We start from the raw sequence: 12,281 nt of genomic DNA, 5'->3' as shown, positions 1-12,281 counted from the left end.
CCCAATGTAGGGCTTGATCCCAAGAACTGTGAGATCATGACCTGAGCACAGAACAAGAGCTGAACGCTTAACTCACTGAGCCACCCTAGCACCCCTGATTTTTTTAAGTAAGCTCTACATCGAACATGGGGCTCGAACCCATGATCCTGAGAGCAAGAGTCAGGCACTATATCAACTGAGCCAGGCAGAGTAACAGAGGAAGCCAAGAAACAGTGGAGGCAGATTCTCAGTGTGCTGAGAGAAAATAACAGCCAACCTGAAATCCTAGACTCAGAATCACTGTCAAAAATAAGGACAAAATACATGCACACATTTCAGGTAACAGAGACTGAGAGTTCTTGCCAACAGCACAATCTCATTAGAGGAACTTGTAAAGAATGTATCTGAGGCAAAAGGAAAGTAATCCAGATAGTAAGTCACAGATGAAAGAAAAAAAAGTAAGTTAAAATGAATGCCAACTATGTAAAATAATACTAATGCTTCATAAAGTTTAAAAGGGGGGGGAGGGGCGCCTGGGTGGCGCAGTTGGTTAAGCGTCCGACTTCAGCCAGGTCACGATCTCGCGGTCCGTGAGTTCGAGCCCCGCGTCCGGCTCTGGGCTGATGGCTCGGAGCCTGGAGCCTGTTTCCGATTCTGTGTCTCCCTCTCTCTCTGCCCCTCCCCCGTTCATGCTCTGTCTCTCTCTGTCCCACAAATAAATAAACGTTGAAAAAAAAATTAAAAAAAAAATAATAAAAAAAATAATAAAAGGGGGGGAATGAGAAAATTAAACATTCAACAATAACAATATATAGGTTGGGGTTAAGGGTGGGAATGGAATTAAAATGTTCTAATTTGTTGTACACGAAGAAGATTAAAATATAGATTTCTTGAGATTTTGAGAAGTTAAGAATGTATGTTGTAATCACTGGGCGATTTCAGGAAAAGCATAGATAATTTCCAAACCAGTAGAGAAAAACATAAAATGTGGGGGGGAAAAAAACTAAATAATTCAAGTTAAACCACAAAGAAGAAGGGGAAGAAAGAGAAATATGGAACTGGTTGGACACATAGAAAGTAAAAAATAAAACTTCATGCATCCCAATAGGTCACAAGTTTTAATTATGATAAATGCACTAAAGTTTTCAGTTAAAAAAAAATAAAGAGTTTTGGAGGGGACTGAAGAAGAAATTCAAGTCAAAAACGTTAAGTGAGGGAAAACTTGAAAGCAATAGTATAGGTAAACCTACAAGCAAATTCTAAACAAATAAGAACAGAATATCAAACTACATAGAATTTTCATTCAATAATTATCAAGAGGTTATCATGTGCCAGGCACTGTTCTGGGCAACTGAATACATCAGCAATGAGAGCTGGTAAGGATCCTTGCCTTTCTGAATCATTTAGTGGTCTTTGAAGGAGCAGAAAATGAACAAAAATTTGTAAATTACAAAAGATATGAGATGTTCCCTTGTATAAGAAGGAAAATCACAGAGGAGGGTAAAGAGGGGAGAGATCAGAGAAGATGAGTTGAATGCACACCACGGTCTCGAAACACCTGCCCTGCTCATGTAAGTAGTGTAAGTAGTCCCATTCATCAAGATAAAACACGGTTTTACAATGTTATGCACCACAAAGGGAGGCATCACATGTATAAAGGGAATAATCGAATCACAAGAGGAAATAGACAAATCTCCATGTATGGTGATAGATTTTAACACACATCTCTCATTTCTAGAACAGGAAGATAGAAAAAATAAAAAAGTAGACAGAAGATTTAGGCAACATGATTAATAAGTCTGATCTAATGAGCATATGTAGACTATTTCAGAAAACTTCCAGCCAGCTGTTTTCAAGTACATAGGAAACATGTATTATCATTACTCTTACATTTATCCAAGAAGAAATGCTTAAAATTTTTATAGTATTAAAATAATATAGACAACATTTCCTCACCACAATGTAATTAAAAGAAAAGTAAATAGGGGCGCCTGGGTGGCGCAGTCGGTTAAGCGTCCGACTTCAGCCAGGTCACGATCTCGCGGTCCGTGAGTTCAAGCCCCGCGTCAGGCTCTGGGCTGATGGCTCGAAGACTGGAGCCTGTTTCCGATTCTGTGTCTCCCTCTCTCTCTGCCCCTCCCCCGTTCATGCTCTGTCTCTCTCTGTTCCAAAAATAAATAAACGTTGAAAAAAAATTTAAATAAAAAAAAAAGAAAAGTAAATAAAATGTCATATGTTTAGCAATTGGAGACCACAGTTTTAAATAACTGATGGGTCAAAAGAGACAAAAACAGAAACTGATCAATATTTGGAATGAAGTGTAATTAAATAACTGCATTTCAAAGCTTATGAAAAATTAAAATTTAGCTTTCAGTGTGCCTATTAGGAAAGAGAAAGATTGAAAATTAATTAGCAAAATACATATCTGCTTCTGATTCTGTGTCTCCCTCTCTCTCTGCTGCTCCCCCGCTCATGCTCTGTCTCTCCCTCTCTCTCTCTCTCAAAAATAAATAAGCACTTAAAAAAAATTTAATTTCACTGAAGTGTAAATCTTCTACTGTCCCTGGCATATGCCGCTCCCTGAGAAGAACCTGCACTGTAGACAGGGCTCCTTAGAGCTCTCCCCATCCTGCCCTTCTCCTCCTGTCCTTGCCTTGGCTCTGATTGCTCATGGGCTGGGGGAGAAGAGGCAGGAACACTGAAGACCAGTCAGGGGTAGTCTGGCCTTGGTGGGGGTGGGGGATGGTGGCAGCATACTTAGTGGCTCTTTCCCTGCCCAGGAGACCTTTAATGAGTCTTTAGAGAGTCTTCCCTGGGAATCTGCAATCACAAGTCCAACAAACAGCCACTCTCTCCCCTCCCGCCGGTTGCTTCAATGTCTGTTCCTGGTGCCTGGACTTCCAGAGCTCTGGTCCACACAGAAGCTGCTGGGATCCCTGCTGGGCCCCTGGGCAAGTCCCCTTCAAACTGGCTTTGGCTGCCTCCCTACTGTGTGGCCCACATTTGGCATGAGGAACCTAGCTCTTGCCACCCCCCGCCCATTAGTGAAAGTTTTGACTGCTTCCAAGACAGCCACCACCGTGTGGACCCTGGTCCCTCCACAGAACACAGCAATAGCCTTCATGTATCCCATGGGACCAGCAGGGAGCAAAGCCAAACTCCAAAGGACACACATCAAATCTCTTAACATATACCACCCACATCCCTCTGGCAGCATCAAAGTCCTGAGGCCACCTTACTGGCTTTCGGGAAGTGGGAACCTCCATCTCACTGGACATGGCACGCAGAGAGGAGTCCCTGTGGGGCTTCCCTTATACAGTCACACGGTTTCACCTGGGTCACCTTCTGCACTGGGGAGATGGCTGGCTCAGTTGGAAGAGCATGCAACCCTTGACCTCATGGTCATGAGTTGGAGTCCCACATTGGATGTAGAGATTACTTAAATAAAACCTAAAAAAAAAAAAAAGTCCTTTCCTCTTGACCCCTTCAAATATCTATCAAATTAGTTGAAGGAATAAATCTCACAAAACTGGTTCTCGCTTCCAATGTGGATCTTCTGGCATAGAGCTTTTGACTGTGGGGTATTGGCAATTAGAAAGATTCAGCTGAAATTGGAGACATTTATGTTAACATCCTGCCACATTTACCCCAAAACTTTCACATAACCTTTGGACCCAGATTTCAAGTTAATGCAGGTCATTTATATTGGACCCTATCTTTGACATCTGATATTCAACTTGTCACAAACCTAACTGAACGCTGTGGCTCCTGACTCTACCCTTCCCCTGAAAATCTTACCTATCACCCTGAACTTTCCTATTTCTGAACAGAAGCATGATCATCCTACCCATCACCCACATGGACACATTCTACACATCCTTCACAGTAGACTTCACACCTAAATCCTTCCTCAGGTCTTCTTCTATGAATCTTTGTTTAAATTCCCCATCATGAGTCATGACTATCACATATTTCAACAACAGGGATCATGCACACATTAAACGCTGGAAATACCACAGTCTTCAGCACTGAAATAGAACCATCTTCAGAGAAAATTGGGACATAAAATATGTTAAGAGAAGTGAGGGAGCAATATTTCAATTGTCAAGTGAAGAGATAATGATTTATTTGATTTACTCGTTTTTTCTCTGGGTATGTGTTACCTTCCAAAATAGAACCTAAGGCTGGGAAAAAAGAAATTAGCTCACGTAAGCTGCACATTCAAACAGCCCTCACACAGGTTAATTGTATTAAGAATGCTTCTGCATATCTCTGAGGGAAAATATCCTTTAAACGGTTCTTAAATGAAAAACCTCAAGACAGGGCATGAATACTTTGCTCCCTAGAGATACTATCACACAGATGAGTCACTTACAAGGAAGTACTTTTGAACATAAGAATTGCATGATGGCAGAGAGTACTTTAATCTTGCTGTATCATTTGACACATGTTTTCTCATAAGAGGATTTTTCTTCCGTGTTGTTTTTACTGCATTCTGAATACTTCTGATGAATCTTAGAAAGAACAGGTATTTAGAATCTTATGTTTTCCAGACTCAATCTCTAATTTGTCTCCCTAATATTCACTCATTGGTTAATATTCTCAGTCATGTTCACAGACAAAAAAAAAAGGACGACTGTAAAAATTCTAATAATCTGGATTTGGAGTGTCTGCAATCCTCATGAGTGACAGAAAGTCACCCATCTAACTGAATTTTCTCTGTTATTTTAGCAAGACAGAACCTTTCATCTATTCACTGCAAATGTCACACCATGGAAGGGTAAGGAGAGATATTTCTGGTGGAAGAAAACAAACACTAGAGGGAATTTTAAGCCATCAACAACAATAAAGACGTTATGAAAGAGAAGTGGGCATCATAAGATTTATCAATCAGATTCTAGCAAGAAAAAGGTGGTCTCTCATTAGGTACTTGGAGAAAGTTTAGAGAAAGAGTATCTTACAAGCTGTAGACACAGGGAATTTGCAAATCACAAGGGACATTACTAGTATCGGTGAAAAATTACAACCCAAACCTGAGAGGGTGAACAAAGACTGGAACACAGAAGGAGAGTTGGGTACAAAGGCCACCAAGGGAAGAGCTATGACCTTTGGCATAGGACTGCAGCTAGTCAGAGATGGCCCTGCAGAGATAGAGGTGGGAGAATGGATACCCCAGCCTTGCTTTTCTACTTCCACAGGGTCTCTGACTTGGACTTTCCATTGGCCAGCCAGGCAGAAGTCAGAGAGCAAGAGATCCCACCAATGCAGTGCATATATATCAGCCTCATGGGGCAAAGAGCTAAGGTGAAGTGTGATTCTACAGAGGCAAATGAAAAATATGTAGCCCAGATGGGGATTTTTCAGATACAATTGGAGATATCTTAAGTTAGGATGGTCCCTAAAAAAAGAAAAGAGAGAAACACAGTAAAAGAAACCTGTGACTTTCAGATCTCCATGAACCACAGAACAATCTTTCCAGAGAAACCAAATACCTCCCTAACATAGGACTTGTGGCCATGCGGTGCAATGACACATGTGACCAGTGGTTCAGACACTAAACATGTGCAGGATTTCTGATTTGAATTTTCCTGAGTCTTTGAACTCTATATGCCATTTCCTGATTATGCCAACTTTGTGTGAAGAGACACAGGTGGGAAGGAGAGGCGGTGGGGACTGAGAGCTGGGAAGAGGCTTCATTCTGGTTAGTTCTCACTGCATAACAAACCATTCGGAAGCTCAGTGGTTAAAAACAAAAACCATCATTTATTTGTTCTCATAAAGCTGCAATATGGGCAGGACGCAGGGGGAATGGCTCATCTTTGCTTTCTGCAACTTCGCCTGAGATGGCGGGGCAGCCAGCAGGCCTGCTTCTGTGTTGCCTCACTTCCATGGCGGGCAAGTTGGTCTGAGTCACAAATCAAAGGTGAGCTGGGAAGTGGGCCAGTGACTTCAGGCCCTCTGCACGGGGGCCTCTCAAGAGGCAGCCTGGGCTTTCTCACAACATGACAGTCAAGGTCCAAGGGCAAGAACCCCAAGAGGGCAAAGAAGCATTGCCCATATGTAACCTTAGAGTCACAAGGTGCTGCTTCAACCATCTGCTATTAATTGAAACAGTCCCAGATCTGCTCAGTTCCAAGGTAGAGGACACAGGCCCCGCAAGTCAGTGGCAGGAGTAACAGGGTCAGGTTATAGGAAGAATAAGTAGAAGCTACTGTCACAGTTGTCTATGGAAACTACAATCTACCACTATCACAAATCATCATAAATTCAGAAGAAAAAATGAAATGGTCTTTACTACCAAAACATATACCATATTTTTGGAAGCACCCACATAATCACATTTAAAACATGTTCAAATATGCCCTTCTCAGCTTCTTCTCTGATATTTTTTGTTTGTTCAGCATACTTCCTCTTTAGAGATTTTATTTTTTCCTCCCGTTCTTCCTGTGATTTATGAGCATATTCCTTTTCTACTAGTTTAATTTCATTATTTAATTGATCAGTGTAGATCTTCCTCAGGACTTTTGCCTGTTGCTTCAGCCTCTTCTCTGTGTCCTCGTAAATGGCATCAGTAAAGTAATCCCCTCCATTGCTCTGCACCATCTCTTCTATCAGCTCCACCAGCTCCTGCACTTGAGCTTCCTTCTCGGCCTCTGAGGCTCTGTTGTTGAAGGCACAGTAGCGGTTCTCACACTCGCTGATGATGTTTCTTAGTTTCACATCTGCATCTGCTAAGAAGTCACTCAGGCTCTGCTCCTCCAAGTTATCTTTGCGAGTGAACAATATGATCATGTGCTTCAAGGCTGGCTTGCCAAAGAGAGCCTTGATCAATGCCACGGTCTTCTGCTCTTCATTCGTGTAGCGGCCCAGCTGGAGGACCAACACGATGGCATGAGGCCCAGGGCAGGAGTAGAGGACACACTGGCTGATTTCCCTGCATGTAGTATCCAGGGTGTCCTTGGTGTGAAAGAGCCCTGGGGTGTCAACAACAACAAGTTTCCTCCCCTTCCATTCCTGGGATGCTCTTTGACAGCTGGAGGTGACAGCATGGGGAGCAACTCTAGACTCAAAGACTCTACTCCCCAGGATGGTGTTGGCCGTTGCGCTCTTCCCACTTCCAGTTTTCCCCACTAGTACAATCCTCAGAGTGTTGTCCTGAGGGTACGCCATGTCACTACCAGAAGCCTCTGGGGCATAAAAAAGGGAAGGAGAAGAAAAAGAGTCAATAGAGGTAAGTGGAAACCATCACCTCACTCTTATGACTTTTGTGTTCCTCCCTGAAATCCTGCAGTAGTCTACTATCCGTGTTGGTCCCATAAATACAGAAAGATGAAACAATTCAATCACCATGGGAGAAACAACAAAGTAGTTAAAGAGTTCCCCTACAAAAGAGTACCAGGCCCAGATGGTTTCATGGGGATCTCATTTAAACCTTTCTTAAACTATTCCTGATGACTTAAAACAGAAGGAAACCTTTCCAATTCTTTCTATGACACAAGTATGATATTGATCCCAAAGGTTAACAAAGATTTCACCAATAAATAAAGCTACAGACATGTCTCATTTGCGAATACTAATGCAAAAATCCCAAATAAATTGTCAGACACTAAAAAGGAATACCCCACAATTACATGTGATTTATTTCAGAAATACTAGGGTGGTTCAATATGAGAAAATGGATTGTTACAACACATCTCTAGTAGTACACTAAGAAGAAAAATACCTCGATGCGGAAGAGACAATTCCCCACATTCAACACTGATTTAATAGATACTTCTTTAACGTGATTTTATATAAATATAAGTTAAAAATTTTTGTCACCACTTTTTTCCCTGCAGATAAAATAGTTGACTATTACGTTCATTTGGATGAATGAAGAAAGAAAATTAGCCTGTAGAGTCAAAAAACAGAAGAACGATGAGGGAGGACTAGTTCTACCATATAGTAAAATATTTTAGCCCCTATAATTAAGGCAGTAGGACGTGTGTGTGAACAGAGACAGAACGGAAAACAAAAACAGACAATTCAGAAATAGACGAAATTGGTCGACTATATTCATGAGTATCCAGTTCAATTGTATTATGTTACATTTATCTTCCGTGAGGCATCCGTGAGCATCTCACAGCAATGGGGAGAAAGATGGACTAATAACCAGCATTGGGATAACTACAAACCACACAGAAAAAGACAAACTGCACCCACGTCTTCATGCCATTCACATACTAAATACATTAGAAATATAAACACTAAAAAGCAATCCACATAAATACTAGAAGAAACTCAGACATAGCCTTTGTAACCTAGGGGCGGGGAAACTCTTTCTAAGATTTGAAAGATTGTAAGGAAAAGGATTCATACATCTGACTACATAAAAATCTAAAAGACAGTGGGAGACAATAAACACCACAGACAATTAAAATATGAATGTCAGACTATATCAAAGAGGGTTAATTCTCCACTTATACAAAGAATACCTAAAAGTAGAGAGACAAATGTCCAATACCTCAATAGAAAGTGGAGCAAGACATAGGAATAAACAGTTCAAAGAAAAAAGAAATGTCAATGCTCCTCAACTATGTAAAAATATATGAACACTCACTTAAAGTAGAGAAAAATAAATCCAACATAGGAAAAGAAAAAACTATAACAAATTAAAATTACACTAAGATACTATTTCTCCACTTACAGATTTGGCAAAAGTCCAAAAATTTGCTGCTATAATCAGTCGGTAAAGGTTTAGAGGAAACAGGTTTTCTCCTCCATGGCTAATGAGAATAGAAAAACAGTCTAAAACCTACAAAAGAGAAATTAGCAATATCATACAAATTACATATATATTTATTCTTGGATTGTGAGTACCAATTTTAGGATTTATGCCTGTAGTGGACAAGGGCAGGTCACCCCTAAACGTGCAACTTTGGCATACTGACTATTTCATACAAAAGTAACTTAAGATACAGCCTGTGTGGCAAGATTAGTAAGACCCTCTTCTGTCCCCGTGCAAGCAGGAAACAAATCTCCCATGTAAAATGTGTCCCTCCTGTCCCAGGAGGTAAAGAGACACCCTTATGATCAGGGATGGGAGATTTAGAGCCAAGAAGACTGTATAAACAGCCCACTACTTTCTAATTTACTACCCCAGCCCAAAGTCTCTTTAGAATTCCTGCCTAACAGATGCTTCGAAAGTTAAGTTTTCCTTGTTTTGTCAATCCCTCACAGATCCATCATCTCTTTGCCTAAAAAGTATAAAACCTGCCTGCCTTGGTCATTTCTCTTGGTTTTAGTTTCATCACTGAGCATCTGTGCACACTGCTTTTTTTTCTCTTGTTAATCTGCCTCAAGTGAATGTAATTCTTAGTGCAGCTGGAAGACCTTGAAGGGTAGAGGAAGAAGTTCCCTTTCTTATATCCCACAGCTACACTGACAAAAACATAGGAAAAGATTAGGCATACGTTTATTCTCCACATCACTATTTGTAATACTTAAAGACCAAAAACCTACCAAATGCCCACTAGTAGGGGTCTGATTGAATAAACCAAGGTACATACACACAGTGATGTACTATCCAACTGTAGAAAGGAATAAGAAATACCTCTCTATGCCGGGATGGAGAGATCTCCAGGATATTTCATAAAGCAAAAAAAAGGCAAAGTGAAGAAAATAATATTTAGTTTACTGTCATTTCTCTAATGGGGAGGAACATGAACTGTAGGTACAAAATACAACATATGTTTCATGCACATGAAAAAGCAATGGCAGATCATCTGAACCGTCACCCAAGAAGTTACTGACAGAGGGATGGGAGGAATAAGGCGGGGGACAGGGTAGAAGCTGGGAACTACTTTGAGTATACTTCGATTTCATAGATTTGTCTTGAAAGCATGTACTTCCTTCTTTTTGAGAGTTCAAATTACAGCTCTTTTCTTTTATGAAAGATCTACATGTGTACCTGTTGTTGTGGCTGATATAAATTCAAAGAGGATTTTTCATTTGTACAAAAAAGAGCTGAACACGAATACAACGCTCCGCATTGTTTCACAGCCAGTTGAGCTAATGGAGAGGCCGAGTGGGCCATTGTCCACACCAACTGCCAATCACCTTCCCCGGGAACCTCACACAGGGGTTCACCATCCAGCCACCAGAGCTGTGAGCCAGATGAGCACGTGGGCTTTCTCTCAATTGAATTTGTGCATCTGTTAACAAGTTGTGTCTAAAAGTATCAGAAACACATAAGGGAGGTTATTTGGGGGAGATCTGGGAATGCGCACCCTTTTTCCATGTACATACATTCATGGTAATTGCTGCTCTGCTTTATGTCATTTTGTTTCATAAAAGATTTCATAGGAACGTTCTGCTTGCAGAGAGTGAGGAACATCTGGAAATAGCTTACATAATTATAAACAAAAACTATATTTTAAGATAACTGGTAAAAATCAAAAGCAAATGAAATACATAGTATTTGGTGTAATAGACAAACCACACAAAGAATTGGTCCAAGAAACTTGAAAATGCAGTTGCTTCATTGGCTATTGTCCTAATGGGATATAGTGCAAGGCCAAATAGGGGGAAAAAACGTCAAGAAAATCTTAAATTGTTTTCAGGAATCCTGTCCTATTCTTAGCTTTTTGTTCACGTGTGTAGTTTTGAAGCCCAAGGACAAGCCCAGTGACAATGAACACCCTTAGCGCCCATACTGTGCCCTTCAAATGCCATTTCCCACCAAAAACATTAAGAATCTTAGGAGAACGTACCGATTCCATTTCTGGGCCAAGAAATGTGCAAGTGGAACTTAGACTATCTAGTCATACTAGAAAGCGAGGATGCTATCAAAAACTACTCAGACCGTGAGACGCCTGGCTAGCTCTGTCAATACAGCATGCATCTCTTGATCCCACGTTCATGAGGTCTAGCCCACATTGGGTGCAGAGATCACTTTAAAAAAAAAATGGATCTTACCGAAAGGACTACAGGGCCAACTTGAAGAGGCTGACTGGACAGAGATGGGGTAATTTGAGTACCAATGAGAATAATAATTTCAATGGATTAAAATTCATCAAATATGTTGAAGTTCATGAATTCATATCAATACCATCATCGCAAAAGAAGTGAAGTGTTCTCTTTGGGGCATGCTAGGAAATGATGTCATTAGTCTGAATACGGACAAAAATGAATCAAGCATTCCTTTTGGCTTATTAACTACACCTTATGAAATGAAAGTATGATTCAGGGGAAGTTTCTTTTTATAGGATTATGCCATCCAATCAATGAAGAAAGATTGATAGAATTATAATACTATAATTTGCGACCGTGAATGAAACAAAGTTAGTCTAGGCTATCATTACTGTCTGCTACATTACAGAAAGAGACAGAGAATATATAAGGTGTCTTCTGATGGAAGTTTACAACTGCACTTATGAAATATTGCCACCCAAATAACCAGGCAAGCCTTAATCTGATCAAGCCTCTCCTTAAATTTAAATTTATACAAAACATGGAAACTAGAAGAACACGTCATATGACATCTTGAGGATTTAAAGAGAAAAATGTACACTGTCCAATTCTCTTGGAAAAAGGACCAACCGTTTCTTAAACAGAAACATTTTACAAAAAGAAACAGGAAGGTGAAAACTTATTTATCAAATTAACCTTAAGAGATATGAAAGAATCGCAATTTATGAACCGCATTGGAGCTGATTTCAATTTTAAAATCTATGAGACAATCTGGGAATTGGAATACACCTGGTAATTTTTAAAAATTCTAATTGCTTTTTGAAATCTGATTATGGTATATTTTGATGACCTTTATCTTCCAGACATAGATATGGAAGTATTTACTGATAAAGTGATAAAATTTTTAGTATTCTAGTAATTTAATACTTTTTAGTATTCTAATGTTTAAAGTGTATGTATGTATGTATGTATGTATGTATTTAATCTCTACACCCAGCATGGGGCTTGAACTCACAACCCTGAGATCAAGAGTCCCATGCTCTTCCCACTGAGCCAGATAGGCGCCCCCACTCTAATTTTTCAAATGAGGAGATTGATGTGGCTCAGAAATGCTGGGAAAGTAGCCCAAGGTCACTGCGCTAATGGGCTTTGGGCAGAGAAGGGATCCAATGCAAACTATGTCTGACCTCTACACTCATGCATAACCCTTGCACGCTCTGGTCTCTTCCTGGTTCCTTCTCAAGTCCTTGATTCTACATTTCTGTTTACATTGGATCAGAAATAGATCATGGGAGGCCAGGGGAGGTAGTTCACTCTCTGTCCAGAAACATGAACTGGTAGCAACCCTGGAA

The 12,281-nt window shown here is 40.4% G+C and overlaps 1 protein-coding gene across 3 annotated transcripts in view; it reads right to left on the bottom strand.

Moving 5' to 3' along the window:
* Positions 1 to 5,722: 5,722 nt before the first annotated feature.
* Positions 5,723 to 12,281, bottom strand: part of LOC124525086 (GTPase IMAP family member 7-like) — a 34,736-nt gene continuing 28,177 nt past the window's right edge. For 2 of the 3 annotated variants that reach the window (XM_047097560.1, XM_047097559.1), the window contains exon 2: positions 5,723 to 7,166. In XM_047097560.1, coding sequence (XP_046953516.1) covers positions 6,274 to 7,149 — 876 coding nt within the window. In that variant the 5' untranslated portion in view covers positions 7,150 to 7,166 and the 3' untranslated portion in view covers positions 5,723 to 6,273. Of the gene's footprint in view, positions 7,167 to 8,665; positions 8,774 to 12,281 lie in introns of all 3 variants that reach the window. The other variant, XM_047097558.1, reaches the window with a different exon arrangement.

Source organism: Lynx rufus, unplaced genomic scaffold (genome assembly GCF_022079265.1).
Source record: "Lynx rufus isolate CCGP_SWC_20201006 ecotype Redwood Valley unplaced genomic scaffold, mLynRuf1.p SCAF_4, whole genome shotgun sequence".
Taxonomy (NCBI): Eukaryota; Metazoa; Chordata; class Mammalia; order Carnivora; family Felidae; genus Lynx; species Lynx rufus.
Note: the sequence above shows the minus strand (reverse complement) of the source record. Positions and strands in the feature narration are given on the sequence as shown.